Here is a 20,379-nt window from a genome sequence, read left to right as displayed (position 1 = left end):
CTCTGCAGGCAACAGTCCTCTGGCTTGACCCCAGCCTTCAGTAGGTCACTCATGGCTGCCTCTGCGGGTGAGGAAGCAGGAGCCAGTGCCCAGGACCTCTATCAAGCTCTCCGATGGAGGAAGGGGCTGGCGCTGTCCCTGCAGACCCCTCCAGAGGAGTGAGAACCTGGAGGGAGGAGAGAGGGGCACACGGGAAGAGCCTGGCCCTAGTGCCCCAGCTTCCTTCCTGGGGGCTCCCCTTTGGTAACAAGAGTCTTCCATAGGCACTTAGAATGTGGAGAGCCCATCCCACTGCTGCCCTGCACCTGGCAGCGGGATGCACAGGTGGACCTCCTCAGGTTGGGGGAGGTGTTCTCACCCAATGGAGCTGAAGTTCTGTTACTTCCTGTCCCGGGGGAGCAACACGAGTTACCAGGGCAACAGGCTCAAATCAATCTTGTCTGGGTAGAGCCAAGGGCAATGTTGTTGCCAGGGCAACTGATTAAGTCAGTCGTTTGGCTCCAGGCTTTTCCTGGTACCCAGCAGGCTAAATCACCTGGCATTGATTACCAACCCACCCGACCACGTTTGCTTGTCCAATCCCTGCTGCTTCCTGCTTTATCTTTACCCAGCACTTAGGGGTTCAATGACACAAGGCTGTCTGGAGCTGGCCTCTGTGACAGCGGCTGTGATTTCACAAGGACTGGGGTGCTCCAAGGTGGACTGGTTGGTGGGAAGCGGGAAGGAGCAGATGTGAAGAGACCCTCCTGTGCGTAGCTTCAAATCAAACCTGGGGAGTAAGGCTCCAGGCAGGAGCGCAGCAGGTACGTGGCCCCCATGGGTGCCCTGCTCCTCAAGGCAGCACCAAAACTAGGAAGGGGAAAGGCCTGCAGATGTCTTTTGTGTCCCTGCCACTTCTCCATGGCGCATATGTTGAGGCCACACTGGAGGCTATGACCTTGAATATACTTCTGGTGTCCACTTCAGGATCTCTCACATACCTGCCTCTCCCTGGCCAACACCCATCAACGGTGGAGGCTGCCGCTGGCCCACGTGCACCACCTGAGCTGCCGCCACCTCTCTGGCACCTTGGAGAGGCTTTGGCTGACCTGGGTGGGGTGGGGGGGCACCTGGAGCAGAACCTGGGCGCTGCTGCCTGCTGGCCAGATGCCCATCCTCATGATGCCAGGTGGTGCCCTGCATCACACTTTCAGCATGACCCTTAAAGGGCGTTCAAGAATCTGAGCCTTCCTGCACACCGCACGCACTGTTGGCTTCTCCAGTATTCCAGCTCATAGACCAACCCCTTCCTCCCACGCCTGGGAAGTGGAGGAGCCGGGGTGGGAAGCCCAGCCCTTCCTACTCAGGCTTTCCTGGCCCTTGGACTAGCTGGAGAAAAAGAACCAGGTGTCCTTGCTTCAGTACTCCTGGTACAGCTCCTAACTCACCTGAAGGCACTCCTCCCCAAATACCATCTTTAATAGGGGCCACAGCTGCCCTCTCCCAAACCCTCAGCTCCCCCACTGTAGGTGTCCTACTTGCCATGACAGTGAAATCATAAGGTCCTCTAAGGCCCCCAGCCATGTGTCAACTACCGGTTTGTCTCACAGAGTGTGCACTGACCGGCACCATCGCCCCCAACGTGAGTCAGTGGTCCTTGGAAGGATCAGAAGTGGGGTGTAAAAATGTCTGAATCCCAACCCCATTTCAAGCCTCCCGGGATGCAAGGGGCAAAGGGTACCTCCGCCAGTGCAGAGAGTCTGCACTTATGTGATCAGAGCCTTCAGCTGGCCTGGGCAGCGTTATTTTTGAACAGAGGTGGTGAGAAGGGGCTGAGGGCAATGGTGCAGCAAGAGGGCAGTGCCCCTGAGAGATGGTCTCTTCCTCTACTGGCTCTCCTTCAGTGCCACTTGACTGGAACCCTGGTGGGTATGGTCTGTGCACAGGGACCGATCCAGAAGTTAACTTACCCCAAGACACCTCCTATGGCCCCAACCCCGCAGAGAAACTGAACCTCCAGCTCCTCCAAGATCAGCATAGGCCAGTGCTCCGTAGCCCTGGCTCCTGGGATTACTTGGGAAGGCAGAGAACAGAGCCACTCCTGGGTGGGAAGAGGAGACACCATTCTGAGTGGGGAGTGGCAGAGGCCGGAAGGGGGTGCCACTGTAAGGGTGGCCCGGCTCAGTGACCCGCTCACCTCCAGGACTGCAGACGCCACCAGCGCGGTCACCACAGACGTGGCTCCACGCATACTCACCTCACCTCACCGCTTTCTCGGCCGGCCGGCAGCTCAGACCAGTAGAGACGCCACCCCACCCCCGCCCCTGCAAAAGCCCAGTCCCAGGACACGGGGTGGGGTGAGGCGGAGGCCGCCTCTCCTGGATTTCCCCACTCACACTCCACTCCCACCGCCCGGCGTCCAGCTCCGGGGCGCGCAAGGGTTAACCTCGCAGGGGTGGGGACTTCGGCGCGATCCGCGCTGGGAGGGAGGGGAGAGGACAGGAGAGGAGGCGACGAGAGGCGCAGGGGTCAAGCCTCAGAGTCTGTCGGAGCCTCGGGTGTCTCAGGCCACCGGGCAGCCACTGGGGCACACGGTGCGGACCCCCTGCCCCAAACTTCAAGTCGGGAGTGGGGGGAAAGACGCTGGGCATCAAGACGGGTGGTCGCCTGTCAGGATGCCGCCCCCCTCTCCAGGGGCCGCTACGTCTACCCCACCTCTGCCGTTCCAGCCCCTGCTCCGGACACTTTACTGCTTTGGGTCCGGGATGAAGCCCGGAGGCCCCACGACGACCCCGGAGTTCGAGTCGGCCGACGTGGCCCTGGGTCCGCCGCGGCCCTGGGCCTGCCCGGCTGACGTGCGGCTCTGCGGCCACCTGCGGAAGCAGAAGTCCCAGCGCCGCCGCTTCTTTGTGCTCCGCGCCTACCCGCAGCGCCTCGAGTGTTACGAGAGCGAGAAGAAGTTCCGCGCCGGCCGAGCGCCGCCTAAGTTCAGCGTGAGCCTGGAGGGCGCGTGCACCATCAGTAAGCGCGTGGACGCGCGTCAGCGACACCTGATCGTCCTGTACACGCGCGACCGCAGCCTGGGCGTGGCGGCGGCCAGCGAGGCGGAGCAGCAGGCGTGGTACAGCGCCCTGCTCCAGGCGCGCGCCGCCGCCGCCGGTGAGGCCCGAGCCCCGGCGGGGGGGGGGGGGGGTGCGGGGGAGGTGGATGATCGTGGATTTGGTTTATCCGTAGTCTGTCCCTTCCCCCGCTCTCCGAAATCAAGACCAAACGTGAAGGGTTTACACGTTTTCAGTTCCCGGGCCACAGTGAATCCAGCCTGCCGGCCCGGGAGCCCCTGTCACCAGACCATTGTCTCTCCAGGTCCCGACTCCCACGAGGACCCCGGGGCCTGGATCCTCGCTCCGTTTCAGGACGTCTGGCCCGTGACGCTGCGGCCCAAGGGGCTGGGGCGGGCACGAGGCCTGGGCAGCGGCGACTACTGCCTGTGCCTGGGTTCTGGGGTACTGAGCCTGCTGCGGAAGCCCGGGGGCAGAAGCTCCAGGGCCTCCCGGCCATCTCCGCCGCCGGCCCTGCGCTTGTCCCTGCTCAGCGTGCGCCGCTGTGGCCATGCCGACGCTTTTTTCTTCCTGGAGCTTGGCCGCTCGGCACCCACGGGTCCCGGGGAGCTGTGGCTACAGGCGCCCGACGCCGTCGTGGCCCAAAGCATTCACGAGACTGTCCTGGCCGCCATGAAACGAATCGGGGACAGTGGTGCCGGCGGCAGGGCTGAGCCACTGCCAAGAAAGCCCCCGACGAGCGCCTCCACACCCTCTGTCCCTCAATCTTATGAGACCCCAGCCTCTGCGGCCCAATCAAGCAGCCTGTACCGTCCGGGGCGCCTGAGTGAGAGAAGCGAGCAAGCAACCCTCAAGACCCTGGCCAGGCCGGGGGCAGCAGCCTCACACCCCGAGGGGTTGGAGCTGGGCGGGGTCTACATAACCAAGGGAGCCAGGAGTGACTACGAACCCATGGGGGGCGGCCAAGCCAGTGGCTACGTGGTGATGGCAACCCCGGGCCTTCCTGCCTCAGCCAAAGCCGCTTCCCACCAGCTGCTCCAGGATGGAGGGGTCACTGAATATGTGTCCATGAGCCTCTGTGCACCACGGTCCTTTTCCTCGAGCTTCTTGCCTCTTTCCTACAGGCCTGGGGCCGGGGAGCCTGGACCCGGGCTCCAAGGCCCTCATCTAGGCGTGGGAGACGACTGGGGATCCGCAGGGGCTCAGCGCTGCTTGCAGCCGCCGTCAGAGTTAGCCGGGGAGTACGTGTGCATTGAGTACGCGGCCGCCGACTACATAGGAATGGGCACTGACATCCCCGAGCCCCCTGACGGCGGCCTCAACTATGTAGACCTGGACCTGGTCCCTCCCCTGGAGGTGCAAGGCGACGCCCCCGGGGCCAGGAACCGCCCACGCAGCTACGCACACATCGAGTTCCAGAACCTCGGGGAGGCCCCGGTGAGGAGACCCCCGTGGCCCCTGGGTATAGCTGATGGATGGAGAGACAGACGGGAGTGGAGGAAGAAAAAAAGGGCAAAGTTAAGAATGCCTTCCTGCCCACCCCGCTGAACCCCATAATCCCCTTCTGCCCGATGGAGAGGCTCTACAGCCCAGATGTCCCCTAGGACGTGTGACCAGCAGAAGCGCTGAGCTGCCCCTTAGGACGGGCTGCCTAAGGGCTCTGCCCCTTCCAACTGTGGCACCTGTGAAGTCTTCGGGAGGAGGTTCCCCAAGAAGTTGGATTCTTTTAAGGGAGAAAATTCTAGAACTCTTCCCCCCTTAAAACAAAACCCCTACAAATTTCTGGACCTTCTCCGCCAAAGCCCTGACCCTCTGTTTCCCCACAGAGTTCCTGCAGCATCGCTCCAGAGTCTCAGGTCAGCCTTGGCCCCACACCCTGCCTCCAATGATGACGACCACGAAGACAGAGATCTACCCCTCCCCCCCCACACACACACCTGCTGTGCTTGCCTGGTGTCGGCTGAACTCCTGGGACCCCAGAGCAAGAAGGATGAAAGCAACAGGTATCTTACACTAGTGCCCTCCCGAAGTGATGACACCCCCTACCCCCTACTTTGCCTCTCCCAACGCCAGCTACGTGCTCACACAATTCTCCTTCTCCCGGGCCTGGCAGAACTGATGGAGTCCTTGCTTCTAATATACTTAATCTAGTCTAGGGGTCTATACTGTGCACCCCACCCCCATTAAAGTTTCCCTGCTGGGTGAGCCTGGAAAAGTCTTAGGTCCATGGATTCCCCTGCCCGACTGTAGGGGGAATGAGTAACAAGAATCTGAGGGGAGAGCAACCAAAGCCGTGGTGGAAGAAGAGACCCCATCCCTGCCTCCTCGCCCCACTCTGCTATCTGCCACAAGGAGCCTGTTTGCAAACCAACACTGTTTATTGTCAACAGAACCTGCCTGGGGAAGTAAGGGGCCCACTCTCCCCCAGAGGGGCTATGGACCTTGGCTGTCTGGGGCCCGTGGGAGAGATGGGTCCATGCAGTGAGAACAGCTCTGGCCACCACTGGCACCTGGGTGGTCAGAGGCAGGGTCTGGGGGGCCAGCAGGGGGCATGGGAGCCCCCGGGGAGCTGGGTCTTGGCTCCCCCTGGCTCATCTGCAGGAGGCCAGTGAGGGCGATCAGCTCAGGCCCACTGAGCCAGGCGGTGGAGCAGCCAGAGGATGGAGCGGGGAGGACCCTGGGGGACATGACTGGGGGTGGGAGCAGCAGCTTCAGAGAGCCCATCACCTGAGGAGAAAGGAGAGGCAAGTGTCTCCCCCCGAGCCCCGCGTGAAGGCTGGGGTGAGGCCAGGGCAGGAAGAGCGCTCACCTGCTGACGGGCCTGAGACCGGTACAGGGGAACACGCTGCCCACAGGGCAGCACATGGTCAGAAAGAAAGACATCTTCACGGCACATCACCGGGAACCCTGGGGAGGAGAAGCTGCTAGGGTGGCAAGCGCTGCACTGGTTCTCCGCGGAGCCTGAGGGGACCAAGGGCCATACCTGCATCCCTGGGCACCTGCTCTCCACTCTGACGTCCTGCTAGACTGGGCCTGAGGCCTCTGCCTGAGGCTGCCTCGTACAGAGGGCAGAATGAGGGATGGCGCAAGGTCCGGCCTGAGAAGGAGGTGCCTGACTCACAGCTGAGCCCCTGTGGAGGGATGGGAAAGATTCCTGGCGCTTCAGCCCCCTCCCAAGTCATCCCTGCCCCACCCGAGGCTGGTGCCACAGGTACCCCCAACTCACCCACACCAGCTGAGGTCCCGGTTTAGCTTCACAGTTGGGGTCCTGTGGCGCCAGCAGGGTCATCCTTGACGGGGCCACCTCCCAGGTCATCTGGGGGGGGAGGGGAACTGGGGGGGGACTTGAAGAGATTAAAATCGGCTCAGGAGTCGGTAAAAGGGTCTTGGGGGTAAAGATGGCAGGACCCTGTACCTACCTGGGGTTCCCGGTGACCGCTCGGCAGCCAGGCCTGGGGGCGGCCGAGGCAGCTGCTGCTCTTTCTGGGTCCAGGAAGGCCTTCGGGACCAGGGCTGAGGACTGGGAAGGGGCGGTACTGAGATGCTTCGGTCACAGCCTCCCGCAATCACCTCCCTGCTCCAAGTCTGAATACTTCCAAGGCCGGGCCAAGGGTGCCCGGTGCGGGGAAGCTGATCATACCCTTTCTTCGCTACTAGGGACAACTGAGGTATTCTCACACTGTGGGCCCCCGTCGGGTTTCGCCCAAGTGCCGCTGGCAGAGCCCCTCACCTGTCCTGTGGGGTTGTTCTTGGCTCCCGCGGGGCTTCCTCTCCAGAGTCCCAGGCCTGGCCGGGGTCGCTGCCCGCCGAGGGGCCTTGTTCCTCGGGCGCCTGCTCCTCACCCGCGCCCCACCGCCGGGGGGTCCAGGGCAACATGCCGCGTCCACGGGGAGGGCAGGTCAGGGCCCCGCGCCGCCCGCCTGGCACCTCCCGGCTCCCACTCGGGCGCAGCCTCCCTCAGCGGCCCGCGCTGCCCTGCGCGCCCAGCTTGCGGCCCACCTCTCAAGACTTCGCGGCGCAGGCGTCCAGCGCGTTTCCGGGCCACGTGGCGCACGGTCCCGCCGGGAGCCCGCGAGCGCCTCCTGGCGGCGCGGACAGCGGGGCCGCACGGAAGGGTGAAAACGGCCAGAGGGAACTGCGGCGCCCGCACGTGGAAGCTACACCGTCCCCAGCACACACCGCTCGTTCGCAGACACACACACACACACACAGCTAAGGGGCAACCTAGAGGGCTTCCGGCTTCCGTTTATTGCACGTGACACGACACCCAGCCCCCAGTCTTCCATCCCATACCCTCGACCACGCCCAGAGGCGGCCTCGCGCCTTGCTGGGCCAGCCTGCTTCCAAGCTCCCGGGCAGACAGGTGCCCGAGGCACAGGGCCAGGCCCGAGGCCGCCCTCACCAGTCCTCGCTAGAGAGCAGAGCCCAGGTGTGGCTGTCTTCTCTGTTGCTGGGGTTCCCGCCGGGTCGGGCCCCTGCACCCCGACCTCAACCCCTAAGGCCGTTCCAGCAGTGCATGGATGACAGCAGCGATGTAGGGGAGGCCCCTTCCCGGGGCCCCCTCCTCTTCCAGGATGTGGTGGGGCTGGCACAGGGACTCCTACAGGGAGGGGCCCAGGTTAAGTTCCCCTTGTCACCTCCTCCTCTCAGCTGTAGGGTGGGAGACACCCTAAAGGAGCCTGGGCAAAGGAAGCTGACAGAATGTAGCAGGCAAGGGTCAAGGGCACCCTGGACATGGCTTGGGGACAAATGAGATGCAAGGAAGCTGCCAGAGGATAACAGAAGGGAGATGACACAGGGGGCCAAGGCTCAGAGGGAAGGACAGACCTGCCATTTCCAGAGGGAAATGCTGGAGTAGGCAAGCTGGCACATAAAGCCCAGGAGACACGGCCAGGGATGGGCCCCCGGCACAGCAGGAGCAGACGCAAACACACACACACACACACACACACACACACAGGCAGCCACGGTCTGTACAATTTATACAAGAGACAGAGACCCAGCCTGGGCCCCTGCATCCCCTACAAATATAGAGTTCTCTCTACAAAATATAGATAATTTAGCCCCCTATAGCAGCTGGGGGGGGGGGATGGTGCAAGAAGGAAGGTTAAGACCCACCCTCTAGGGAAGCAGAGGGCAGGGCAGGGAGAGGACTTAAAAGGCACCATCAGCACTGAGAAGGGAGGGGCTACAGGAGGGTGGCCAGAGGCTGGGGACCCAGGGTCTGGGGGCACCAGAGTGGGACCTCTGAGGTCAGTGTTTATGAGGGGAGGGGGGTTCACTAGTGTCTTTGGTAGGGGCTGAAGGCACCACCGGCGGGGAAGGGGGTTTGCACAGGAGTCTTATAAATAGAAGTAGGGCAAGGGGGTAGGGGGAGGGGTGATGTCAGGTCCTAGGAACCCAGGAGCCGAGTGTAGACGACACAGAGCAGCAGCATGAGGACCACGTAGAAGAGGACGAAGCCTCCCAGACCAGAGGGGGGCCAGAGGGGCGGGGGGGACCTGCCCCCCGCCCGCTTCACAGCCTCCAGGGTGGTCCACAGCCCCTGGGCAGTGCCCTGGAGGAGATCCGAGGGCGAGCACAGGTCAGCCTGGGAAGGGAGAGTAGGACAGATGGACAAGGACAAAGGACGTCAGCAGCAGCAGCAGCAGCAGCAGGACAATCCTTCCCACCCCCTGCCCTCACGTGCCAGGGCCAGAGCCACGCCGACATGCAGAGTGCAAGGAAGGGAGGCATGCAGGGGAGACATGCGGGACAGGGGCTGGCGGATGTGCTTCCTGTTGAGAAGCAGACACCCCCGTGAATGGAACCCTGCCATCCATGCAGGGTGCCCCGCTGAGCCCAGGACACTGCACCCTTTATAGGAGAGACCAGCCCTGGGCCCCTGAGAACACACCCCCATACCTCAGGCACCCCCATTTTTCGACAAGCTTCTAAGAAACTCTCCACATTCTTCCGAGACTTGAGGGCACTGAGTTTTGGCTGGGGGTGGGTAAGAAAGGAAAAAGAGAGTAAGGGGGAGGCCCCAGGAGGCCCCGTCCCAACCCCTACTTCCTGCCTGGGCCCCAACTGACCACAGCAGGTGAGGGCACGTGAATGAAGGGCACGGAGCGGGGCCGCAGCTGGTTGGCCAGCTGACAGAGGATGACCCCATTGGCTAGAGCCTCTGCCAGGTCCTCGGGTAGGGGCCGCTGCAGCTGGGACTCAAGCACCTGGGAGGCAGGGGAAGGAGGGGGAGAGGTCAGGGTCAGCAGGGAACGCCCTCCTGCCCCTTCCGTCTCAGGGGAGGTACCAGGGTAGGCAAAAAGGCTGTTGAGGGAAGCCGGGAACCTCCAGGCACCACGCGGAGCCCAGGCTCCACCCACGCAGACCCCACCTCTCATACCTGGCGCAGCTGAGCCATCACCTCCTTTTCGTCCAAAAGCTGGGGGGATCGCCGAGGTCTCAAGACAGAGTCCGGTGAGGAAGGGCCTGGAGAGAGAGGAGGGTGTGGGGCCGCCTCCACTACGCACCATCGACTTTGCAGCCCGGTCGCAAGGTCTGGCACCCACATCACCTGCCTCTGCGCTTGTGGGATTTTCAACACAATGGGACAACTGACCAGAGAACTCCCAGGCCAGAAGGGACGGCCCCTGCACCGGGGTTAGTGCTGGATTAGCACCGGGTTAGTACTGGGGAGGAGGGAAGACCCACCTGAGCTGCTCTGAGAGGAAGAACGGAAGAGGAAGCTGTTTGGTCTCTGAATGGAGCTGAGTGGCCGGGGAGCAGGTGCGGTTGCTGGAGGCCGGAGCCAGGGGGCAGGAGAAGCATCCCCTCAGTGTCCTACTCCTCCCTCAGGCCACCAGGTCTCAACCCCCCCCCCCCACCTACACAGGCCCGCACCCTCCTCCCAGCGCCGCCGTCCCACCTGGTCCCGCTGTAGGAAGGGGCTCCTGGGAGGTGGAGGCGGGGGTGGGATCACCCTGCCCCCCCGAAGCTCCCAGCTGGGTGGCATTGGACTTGGGCGTGCCGCTGAGGAGAGACAGAAGGGGAATCGAGGGGATGCTCAGGGGAAGGGCGTGTAAGGCGAGGACCGAGAGAGGCGGGGTCCAGGAGGACACATACTTGTAGGTGGCCTGAGCGGACGAGGCGGCAGCACCCCCGCCAGAAGCCCTGACCCCCAGCTTCGGAAAACTAGAAAATGAAGGTGTGGGGTCAGCAGTGCCAGGCGGGGCTCCGCCAACCCCGAGAGGCAGGGAAGCTCAGGAGGCCTCACCGCCAGGGCAGCTGCTCCCACGCCCACACCTGTCCTTCCTTGGGGAACCCCACACTCCACTCTGCTGCTGCTGCCGCCGCTCGCGCTCCTGCCACAGCTGCAAGGTGTCTGGGCGCCGCCTCTCCTCCCCTGCCGGCTCCTCCCGCCTGCGGGGCAGAGGCAGGATGAGAGGTGGAGCGGGCAGGGGGAGAGGACAGGGGGGCGGGCGATGAAGTAAGTAAAGGGAGGAGGCGCCGCCTCAGGTGGCTCCGGGTACCTGCTGCTTGGTGCCCTCTCCCCATCCCCTGCCACAGGGCTCGATTCTGGTGGCCGCTGCTCCTGAAGAAAGAACAGCAGAGGGGCTGAGGGGGTTGCCCGAGCCTGCACTGGCTCCCCTCCTCCAGCTCTCTCATGGTGGATGGACAGGCGGACGCGGGCTCCCCTCACCTCGCCAGCACCTCGCTCTTCGTCCTCCCCAGGGACGTGGCTGTCGATGAAGTCAACCTGCTCAGGGTCTCCGTCAGCTGGAGAGAGCAGTGCGCATCAGCGAGCCAATGCGGGCGTTAGGCCCTCGTCCATGCCCCGCCCCCCGGCCCCTAGCCCGTGACCCCACTACACACCAGAGCCATCCTCCCGCCGCTCCCTGGGTCCCCGAGGCTCCCGGGCCAGCTCTGAGATCCGGAACGACAACTCGGAAAATTCATCAGTTGACTGTAAATGCAGAAATGCAGAGATAGGAGACAGCCTCTCTGGAGTCCCGGGGCCCATGGGGTTCAGGGCCCCAGGCTCTGCTGCTGAGCCAGCCCTTCCCCGCGAGACACTTGGGCAAGCGAAGGAAGAGGACTCCAGCCATCACCAGTCACTCTGAGCTTCAGAGGTAGTAGGCGAAGGGTCCCGGCTCAGAGGTTCTCCCCTGGGGCTGAGATCCCCCATGATCCTTGGAAAGGAGGCCCTTACCTCATTTCCAGACCACCTCTTGCTGCCACTGTCAACGCTGTGGAAGCCTGAGTCCAGCCCTCCGTCATACTGACGTCCCGGAAACAAGTCCTCAGCGGGGCTGGGGCCAGCCAGGGAGAGCTGGTCAGCTCCATTCTGGGCAGCAACCCCGTCATCCGCCCTCCAGAAACCATGGGGTCCCTGGTGCTAGGAAGGGGTTTAAGTATCCAGGGGCTTCCTTCCTTCCCACTTGAAACTTACCAGGGGCTGAAACTCGGGGGGCGGGAAGGGGCCAGGTCCCCCAGTGCAGACCCCCCGCGCCGCCCAGCCTCTGTTGACAAATACTTGAAGATGTGAAGTTTCCCCTTCAGGCAGATCTAGATGTGGAGGCGCATGGGGGGTAGTTAGGGGAAGAGAGGGGGGCCTCCCAGATCCTGCTTGGCTACCAAAGGGACCTATGCCCCCAACTCCTGCCCATTCTCGGGCCCGTCCTCACCTGTGCAGGCGGGCTTTGCAGGGGGTTGCTGTCCAGCAAAATGACCTGCAGGTGCCTAAGGCGGCAGAAGGAGACCGGGATGCGGGAGACACGGTTACAGGAGAAATCCAGGCGGACAAGAGGAAGGTCTCCCAGCTCTGGCGGTGGGTGAGGGAAGAGTTAGAAGCATGCCCCGGCGCGGGGCCTTGTGCTCACTTCCTCTGCCCCCTGCTCTGGCTAGTGGGTCACCCCTGGGGCCGCCGCGCCTCCGCCCTGGTTGGCTGAGGGCACTCCCCAGGACCCACCTCCCTGCTCCTCTTCCCGCTCAGACCAACTTCAGCTGCTGCCCACCCCACGTGCTTCCCTCGCCTTGTCCTCCCACCCCACCACCACTTCCTCCTTCTCAAGTGTCCGTCACAGGGCCCAAACCAAGCTGTGCCACCACGTTGCTCAAAAGCCTTCCAGGATCTGCAGGCGGGGCTGCTGCGGGTTAGCGGGCTGCACCGTGCACAAAGGCACGGGGAGAGGGGGCTGCTGCGACCGTACAGCGCTCCACTAGCCAAGCCCTGGCCCACCCGCAGGAGAGGGTACCCTTCTCCACTTCTCAGAAAGGCACAGCTGGATTAGTGGTGCCCTGAGACACAGAATAAGAATAAAAATCACTGCTCTGAAAAATTTCGCGCCAAGCTGGCAGGTAATCCCCGTGTCAGTGTGACATGCTAGCTCGGAAGTGTTTTCTGCCGCTATCATGGTTCGTCCGCTAAACTGCATCATCACTGTGCCCCAGAACATGGGCATCAGCAAGAACGGGGACCTGCCCTGGCCCTCGCTCAGGAACGAATACAAGTATTTCCAAAGAATGACCACAACCTCTTCAGTAGAAGGGAAACAGAATTCGGTGATTATGGGTAGGAAAACCTGGTTCTCCATTCCAGAGAAGAATCGACCTTTAAAGGACAGAATTAATATAGTTCTCAGTAGAGAACTCACGGAACCTCCACAGGGAGCTCATTTTCTTGCCAGAAGTCTGGATGATGCCTTAAAACTTACTGAGCGACCAGAATTAACAAATAAAGTGGACATGGTCCGGATAGTGGGAGGCAGTTCTGCTTATAAGGAAGCCATGAACAAGCCAGGCCATCTTAGAGTATTTGTGACAAGGACCATGCAGGAACTTGAAAGTGACACATTTTTTCCAGAAATTGATTTGGAAAAATATAAACTTATCTCAGAATATCCAGGTGTTCCTTCTGATGTCCAGGAGGAGAAAGGCATTAAGTACAAATTTGAAGTATATGAAAAGAACAATTAACGTGAAAGTGTTTTCTGATCTATTTCAAGCCTCCTCCTTCCCCCGAAAAAATTATGTATTTTTTGTTGTAGAGACTTTTGTTGACTTTAGATCTGTGGATAATTATTTCTAAGCAAAGTACTTTTATTCCCCATTAATCTTAACTAGACTGTATCAGATACCATCTGTGAAACATTTCTTGCTGTAGCTTCCTGAATGTCCACCAAGAGTCAAGAATAGGTGAGCAGCACCTGCCTAGGGCAGAACGTCTACCAAGACAGCCCGAAGTGGGAGAGCGCCCTGGCAGCATGAGCTGAAACCAGAGCCCATAGAGCTAGGAGCTAGGCAGATGGGTGCAAGGTCAGAAATGGATTATAAACAGAAGAGCTAGCATTCAGTTATTAGAATCAGATCAAAAGAGGGACTGTGAATTACTTTATATCACACTTCTGAAAAAAATTCTCTTCACTCAGACCAGGAATCAATAAGTTGAAAAATCCAGGATATTCCACAGGGATAGTAAAGAGGCAGGTACAAGACTACCTTTTCGGTGGTTAAAGGAGAAGGTCTGAGACCTTAAAAAACTTTGTTTCTGATCTTCAGTAACATTGCATGGGATGTTACAATGACAGAACAAGAATTGGCTGCTCTTTACAAAAAAGAATAATCTAATATCAAGCATAATGGCTAAAATTAAAAATTCAAAGAGGTAATAAATTGAGAATGAATATTGCTAGAAACCAAAATTAGCAAGTTAGAAACTAAACTTCACAGAATTAAAAAATGAAAATTAAAACATGTTTTACCCAACACGTTAGCAAAGATTCAGATTATGTATCCAAAAAAAAAAAGCATTTTCTGCCTTATAAATTGGTACAACCTTTTTAGAGTGTAAGTTAGCAACATCAATTAAAATTCAAAATATTCTGGGTTTGGACCCAGAACTTCCACTTCTAGAAATTAATCCTGAACAAAGAAATGGACCCAAGAGTATTTGTTGCAACTTTTTTTTTTCAAACTTGGAAACAGCCCAAATGTTGATTAATAAGAAATAACTAACCAATATGTCTATAAAATGTAACATCTACAGCAGTTAAAAACAATGAAGTACTGACAGGAAAATGCCAAAAATTGCTAAGTAAGGAAACTGTGTATAATACTCAAAATGTTTAATAAATGTTCATGTGTGGGGAAAAAGCAAAAAAGAAAAGAAAAGAAAAGAAAAAATCACTGCTCTCTGGTCAAGCACCCCTCCCTGGTTAAGGAGTTCATGATCTGGCTCCGCCCATGTCTCGCACCTCGCTGCCCACCCTCACACCACATCAGACAACCCTCCACCCCCTTTGTTCTGGGCCTCTCCACATGCTGTCTGCTCAGGTAGGAGAACCCCATTTTTCTGTCCATGCATCTTTCAAGGTTCAGCTTAAGGGTCATTTCTTCTATGAAATCTTTCTAAACACTAGGTTGGAATTTATTGCTCCTTCCTCTGGGCCCCCAGGGCATTTTGCTGGGGTCTCTTTTATGGCCCAGAGAGAGCCCTGATCAAATGCTTATTTGTACCCCTACTGTCTTAGAAGGAAAGAAGGAGTGGGGGGGAGCCTAGAGAAAATGGATGGCCACCTGACTCCCCTCTCTTGTTCTTCAAAACCATGGGTAGCATGGCCCCAGCCTTCCCACCTAGCCCTGGCTTGCCTTTCTAACCACGTCTGTGCTGGACCTCCGTGCTTTACATACAGGGTTGCTTCTGCCTGGGTTGCAGAAGGATGGAGAACTCTCCTTCAAAGGTCAGCTCCTGCTGCACCTCTGGGCTGACTGAGGCCTTCCCCGGGTCCCTGAGCAGAGCCATACGGCTCCCTCTAGCCCCTACGGCGCTAAGTTTCCTGTTCTAGCGCTTCCCTCTGCTTGTCTCTCCCCATTAAGCCACTAAATCTTACGAGTTGGCCCCAGATCTGAGTGACATCACTCACATCTACCTGTTCCCCACCTAAAACACAGGAAACACACACACACAACAATGCTGGCTGAATAAAGGAAGGTGTGCCTGCTTTGGAGCAAAGGCTATCAAGTGTCGGGTGCATCACAATTAGCCCATTAAAATGGGGTTGCCTGAGCTCCAGCTCACTGGTTCAGAATCTCTGGGGAGGCAGCACAGGACCTCACCTGACTCAGGTTTTGAGAGCTTCGTGGGCGCTAAATGGTAACACTGGGTGACCTTGAGGGCTCCTCTTGACTGTGAAATTCTACAGGGTGCCAATGCACTCACCACTCCCCTTCCTGTACCCTTCCCCAGATTTGTCAAGCACGGCTAATAACCCATGCTTTGCCAGCCTCAGAGGGCTGCTGGTCAAGAGCAAAGAAAATAATTTACAGCATGTCTCATGCATTGCAAAACCCTAGGCAACTAAGGCATTATTTTTCCTTGAAGATTCCTTGTCTGTGACTCCTCCAAGGTAGATACACAGACACAGACACACACACAGACACACACACATCCTCACACCCCTCCAGTGCTTCCTTTTCCTCACCATCAGGCAGGGCGCTGAGCTGGTTCCTCCGAACATTGAGATCCCGCAGGGAAGGGAGGCCACACAGCTCCGCTGGGAGAGATGGCAACTCATTGCTGCTCACATCCTAGGATGAGGAAAGAAGTAGGGAAGGAGCCACAGACCCCGAGCATCAGAAACCACCTCCTGGACCTGGCCACCTGCTTTAGTCTCGGCTTTTCCCCTAGGGTGCATCCCTCCTTTTCCTGCCCTCCCCCGCCCCCCAGAGGTCCCTAGTGCCTGGCTCATCAGTCCCTCTTGTCACCCTGCTCCCCATCCTCACGAGCTGCCGCAGGCTTCCCAGGGCGCTGATGTCGGGAGGTAGGGCCCCCAGTTTGTTGTTGCTGACAATGAGTACTCGCAGGGGCAGCTGGCAGATGTAGGGCGGCAGCGATGACAGCTGGTTTCGGCTGTGGGAGGGAGGAGGGCAGTGGGCTCACCCTCCAGGCATGGCGCTGTCCTTTCAGGGTCACCGGGAGGGTCACTCAGGGTGCTGTTCACTGGTACTTGGGGCCGAGAAGGACCACCCCCTACCCTGCAGTGGCCCTGCCTCCCTACCTGAGGTTGAGGTAGGTGAGAGCTGTGAGATTCCCCAAGGCTGGGTTCAGGCATCTCAGACAATTGTGGTAGAGGCTCAGACCCTCCAGGGACACCAGCTGGCACGCTGCCTCTGGCACCTCGGGGAACCGGTTCCGGGACAGGTCTAGGGGAAGCAAGTGTCAGCGGAGAGCTTGCAAAGACCCAGCCCTGGACAGGAAGACCTTGAACTTCCCCAGAGCCAAGGAATCAGACCTATAAACCTGGACCCTCTGGAGCAAGAAGAAAGCCTTCCGTAACCTGGAGCCCATTCCAAGCGTAGCCAGAGCGGCAAAGGGAAGGCAAAGGCCTTGGGGTCTCTGGGCTGGAGAAGCCTAGACTTGGGGGAAGGGGGCAAGCCATGAACACCATCTTCAAACGCACAAATGCAGGGCTATCCTGTAAGGGTGGCTGGATTCTATAACTCTTGTGGTTTCTGTTGTTCTGTGATGCCTGGAGAGGTGGAAGGCAAAGGTCACAGGAGAAGGTTGGTGCTCCAAAGGAACTAGCAAGGTGATGGGCTGGGAGGTTCAAGGTAAGAATATGAACAACCCCTGGGGGACACGACCGAGAAAGCTCACCCCTCCTAGGCGCCCTGTCTCCCAACCTCTACCTATTTTCCACCAAGGGTTATTATAGCCTGGCTCTGGAGACCTGACACTGGCCACCAAGGGTTATCATAGCCTGGCTCTGGAGACCTGACACTGGCCACCGGTTTTTCACCAGCCCCTGGGATCAGCAGGCCAGGTCCAAGGGACTATGAAGTCACAGATTCCCAAGGACCTGGAGAGAAAGGCAAATGGACCAAGCTGGAGGTGGGAGGTAGAGTCCCAGGCACACCTTCCTTAGAGCTGGCCTCCTTCCTGCCCTCTTCCAGTCTCAACGGCCTGCTTCTACTTCCTCTCTTGCTGACCCGGACTTCAGACCAGCTCCTTTGCCTCAAGTCTTGGGCACGGGCGAGGAGTGGACAGGGTGGAAAGGACGGGAGAGTCTACTAGCATCCTTTTATCTCAACCAGCGGCTTGCTAGACCAGTGCAAGGCGTCCAGTACGGGGTTCCTGCCAGTCTGGAGGCTCTCACTGCTTAGACTGCTACAAGCCCGGGTCTCTGCTCCCTCTGCCCAGCCTGTATTGGGAGGGGCCCAGGGCCTGCTGGGGAAGTCCCAGGGAACAGAGCTTGGGTGAGCTTCTTAGAGGGCCCTCTCCACGGAGGGGCAAGCAAAAGCCGAGGGGAGGGGAAGTGGGGGTATATCCCCCAAGGAAATGAGTCTTGTGACAGGAAATGAAGTAGAAATAACCTGTCAGGTTCTGTCTCTGGGCCCTGTGTTTACCAGGGCGGACGACAGCCTGACGCCCCAAGAACCCTCTCTGCTCCCAGCCCTGGTGTGCACAGAAAAAAGACCTGTCACAGGAGAAGACAGTTCCAGAGAGGGTGGGAGGATGCGATGCAGTCCTCCCGCCCTCCCCCTCCACCTGCCCGCTTCCTCTGCATCCACAAATGTGTGTGCTGCACGCGCATGTGGATGAGGGGGGTGGAGGGCAAGCTGTGATGGGGCGGGCCAGGGAGTGGGGGCAAAAGCTCAGAGCGAGTGAGCGGAAGGGAGCGGGGCTGGAGGAGCGGTGCACAGGAGGCACAGGATGCGGTCTGCGAGAGAATGAGCTGCACTTCTCTTTTGTGAGAGCAGCCCTTCCCCCCACCTCAGGATTCATCCTACTATCAGGGCCCGGGGACCGAGTCCAAGGGACAGCAGGGACCTTCCACACAGCACACGTGCAAGGAAAACGCTGGTTCAGAAAGAGCTGCGGAAGCAGGAGGAGGGGTTCCACAAGATTCAGTCAGCAGAGCTGAAGTTTTTAGTCCATCAGGGTTGAAGGGCAAGGAAGTGTGGAGAGCAGGGTATGGGCAACAGACTGGGTTCCTGTCACTTCCTCTTTCCACCCCAAGCTACAGGCACCCTGCTTGGGGAGAGGGGCCGGAGGAGAGAGTTCTGGACGAGAGACCCACCTGGCCTAGAACCTGGGCCCTGAAAGGACTGAGGATTCCTGTGTGGAGAGCAGGGTAGAGAGAGGTTCTCAGGAAGCTGGGATTGTCCCGCTTGCCCTGGAGAACGGGCTGCACCCTGAGCCGGAATGCTGGGGGAGGAGGCGGAGAGGGGGTGGGAGCTGGGAGGGGGCCCGGGAGGTCTTGGGAGTTTTCCCCAGGAGTCCACTCACACAGACAGAGCCCTAAGGAAGTAAAGAATAACATTTGGTCTCTGTCAAAAAACAAGCAAGGGGGAGGGGAAAGGGAACAGACGGCAAGTGTCACACAGCTGCTGAGGTCAGTCTGGAGCTGGGGGGTTAGGCGGCTCGGGGAGACTGAGAGGGACAGCAGTGGCTCTCGGCTGCCCTGAACTCACTCGCCGAAGAGTGGGCGAGTGAGTTTACCTAGCAACCCAAGACAACGGGAGTGGTTTCAACTGGTTCTCTCCAGAACAGTCGAGGAAAGAGTGTGCGTCGGCGCCCACTAGGGTGTTTGCAGGCGAGCAGGCACCTGCTAGGGGGGCAGTGCAGTCCCAGGGCAGTGGCATCAGGGGGACACTCTCATCCAGCCCCAAGTCCCACCCTGGGCTCGGCTGGGGTGGGGCTTTGGGAATGCAGTCCTCCACCCCTCTTCCAATCCCCACCCCCCAGCTGCCAGCCCAAGGTCAGAGTTTGCCTCCTGAGCAGCTGAGCCTGACTCACTCGTCACAGTGGAGTCCCTGCACCCTACCATCAACAGACACCAGGGTGGAGGGATCCTATGGGTGGGGGACTAGGAAGGACAGTTGGGCCGTCTCTAGCTTCCCAGCACTCCTAGCTGGGAGATAAGATTTCCCTCCTTTCAGCAGCTGCCTCAAGTCCCTCCCCCGTGGGGAAAGCAGAAACTGAAATGGGAATTCTAGGGTCTCTGTGAGATCACAGGCTCCACAGTGACCTCACACACGCAAGAAGGAGGAGGAGTCGCAGATAAAGGAGTCAGGGATAATAGGAGGAAGAGCTCGCGGAGAAAAGAGTTGGGGGAGGTGGGAGATTTGCTTTTTTCCCACAGGCTGGCTGGGGGAAGAATGGAGAGAGTCAGCGGCCTTAGGGGGCGGGACTACAAGCAAAGGAAACAGAAACTTGGGGCTGTCAGGGGCAAACGCATGGAAGCGGGGGCCTGGGGCTGCTCTTATCTTTGGTGGAACAGGGGAAAGAGTTGGAGACTAAGTGGAGAAAGAGAAAGGAGTCATGGGGGGGGGCTCGTGAGGGCTGCTTTATGGAACGATCAGAACTGAGGTTGAAGAGATCACGCAAATGAGCCAAGCAGGTGAGGGGCAGGACCATTCTACAGGTGCGCAGATATGCAAATAAAGAGAAGCGGGGCGGGGTAGGGGGGCGCTCACGACGCTCGGCCAGAGATTCTTGAGCGTTCCGTGCAAACCAGAAAAGCGCTCATTGTCTAGTAGTTCTTAAGGTGGGGAGGGGGTGGTGGCAGACTTATGCAAATCAGCAGAATCTAGAACTCCGACGGCCAGGTGATGGGGCGGGCCAGACTCCCGGGCCCGGGAAGAAACAAGCGAGGGGCGGGGCTATGCAAATGAGGGTCCCGGCCGGGCTCGGAGCCGGGTGCACTCACCAGCCTGGGTGATGTCTGACAGGTCGTAGCTGCGGGCCGCGCCCCGGGGGAAGTGCTTCAAACGCCGGTTAGACAGGTTCAGGGTCCCGGTGGCCACGGCCTCCTCTAGAGCCCGCTCTGCACTGCGGCTCCCGGGCAGACCCGGAGACCCTGGAACGGAGGTCGTGGCCGCCGCCTCCTCACCCCCGGCGGCAAGAGAGGCCGCTACCGCCGCCGCCATCCGCTCCCGGCGGCTCCCGCTGCCTGACTGACGGGACCGGCCGTCCCTCCTTGCCCCTCCCCCTCCTCGGAGCCGCCGTAGTCGCTTCCAGGGGGAGGAAGCGGGCTCAGGGACACGACGGACCAATCGGGATCCCGAGACGCGTCGGAAGTGGCTAATCAGAACCCGCCGGCGGGGTGGAGACTCCGGCGCTGAAGAGAGGCGAGAGAAGGGAGGGGGACTAGAATAGAGTGCTCGCCAACGGCCTACTGTCCAGGCCGGCCCGCCCCGCGCAGCCGCATCCAATCACAAATCTTAGGAGTGGAGATGGAGCCAATCAGGTCCAATCAGGAGGCGGGGACGTCGGCCCTCCACTAGAAGGGATAGAGGCAGAGAAACGCAAACCCTTGTCCTCTTCCAACGAAAACCAATCGCAAGCTAGATACAGCCG

General features: G+C 59.3%; 4 protein-coding genes across 7 annotated transcripts; 2 read left to right on the top strand and 2 right to left on the bottom strand.

Annotated features, from left to right (window-relative positions):
• The first annotated feature begins 2,228 nt into the window (after positions 1-2,228).
• On the top strand, positions 2,229-5,245 carry LOC101279800 (insulin receptor substrate 1-like). 2 transcript variants are annotated; one of them, XM_049698690.1, is made up of 4 exons: positions 2,229-2,336; positions 2,709-3,138; positions 3,343-4,475; positions 4,865-5,245. In XM_049698690.1, the coding sequence occupies exons 2-4, from the start codon at positions 2,745-2,747 to the stop codon at positions 4,925-4,927; spliced, it is 1,590 nt and encodes a 529-aa protein (XP_049554647.1). In that variant the 5' UTR covers positions 2,229-2,336; positions 2,709-2,744; the 3' UTR covers positions 4,928-5,245. The 2 variants fall into 2 exon arrangements, with proteins under 2 accessions (XP_049554647.1, XP_033282345.1); XM_033426454.2 differs by lacking the exon at positions 2,229-2,336 and having other exon boundaries at positions 2,654-3,138.
• A 152-nt stretch (positions 5,246-5,397) lies between these two features.
• Positions 5,398-6,914, bottom strand: SAP25 (Sin3A associated protein 25). The gene is made up of 6 exons (XM_004269028.4): positions 6,769-6,914; positions 6,458-6,558; positions 6,265-6,371; positions 6,022-6,169; positions 5,848-5,945; positions 5,398-5,765 (listed from the first exon to the last, which is right to left on the bottom strand). The coding sequence occupies exons 1-6, from the start codon at positions 6,912-6,914 to the stop codon at positions 5,472-5,474; spliced, it is 894 nt and encodes a 297-aa protein (XP_004269076.2). The 3' UTR covers positions 5,398-5,471.
• Positions 6,915-7,265: 351 nt separating this feature from the next.
• Positions 7,266-20,013, bottom strand: LRCH4 (leucine rich repeats and calponin homology domain containing 4). 3 transcript variants are annotated; one of them, XM_012532751.3, is made up of 18 exons: positions 19,730-20,009; positions 16,076-16,220; positions 15,801-15,927; positions 15,500-15,605; positions 11,705-11,841; positions 11,470-11,585; positions 11,230-11,329; positions 10,893-10,983; positions 10,720-10,796; positions 10,550-10,611; positions 10,323-10,439; positions 10,143-10,211; positions 9,946-10,049; positions 9,732-9,815; positions 9,424-9,509; positions 9,113-9,250; positions 8,943-9,020; positions 7,266-7,638 (listed from the first exon to the last, which is right to left on the bottom strand). In XM_012532751.3, the coding sequence occupies exons 1-18, from the start codon at positions 19,947-19,949 to the stop codon at positions 7,534-7,536; spliced, it is 1,962 nt and encodes a 653-aa protein (XP_012388205.2). In that variant the 5' UTR covers positions 19,950-20,009; the 3' UTR covers positions 7,266-7,533. The 3 variants fall into 3 exon arrangements, with proteins under 3 accessions (XP_012388205.2, XP_004268921.2, XP_033282344.2); XM_004268873.4 differs by lacking the exon at positions 7,266-7,638 and adding an exon at positions 8,004-8,628 and having other exon boundaries at positions 19,730-20,011; XM_033426453.2 differs by lacking the exons at positions 7,266-7,638; positions 10,143-10,211 and adding an exon at positions 8,004-8,628 and having other exon boundaries at positions 19,730-20,013.
• LOC117200946 (dihydrofolate reductase-like) lies at positions 12,432-13,283 on the top strand. Its single transcript, XM_033426458.2, has one exon. The coding sequence runs from the start codon at positions 12,432-12,434 to the stop codon at positions 12,993-12,995; it is 564 nt and encodes a 187-aa protein (XP_033282349.1). The 3' UTR covers positions 12,996-13,283.
• Positions 20,014-20,379: the final 366 nt, after the last annotated feature.

The sequence above is a fragment of the Orcinus orca genome, chromosome 16, assembly GCF_937001465.1.
Source record: "Orcinus orca chromosome 16, mOrcOrc1.1, whole genome shotgun sequence".
Lineage (NCBI taxonomy): Eukaryota > Metazoa > Chordata > Mammalia > Artiodactyla > Delphinidae > Orcinus > Orcinus orca.
Note: the sequence above shows the minus strand (reverse complement) of the source record. Positions and strands in the feature narration are given on the sequence as shown.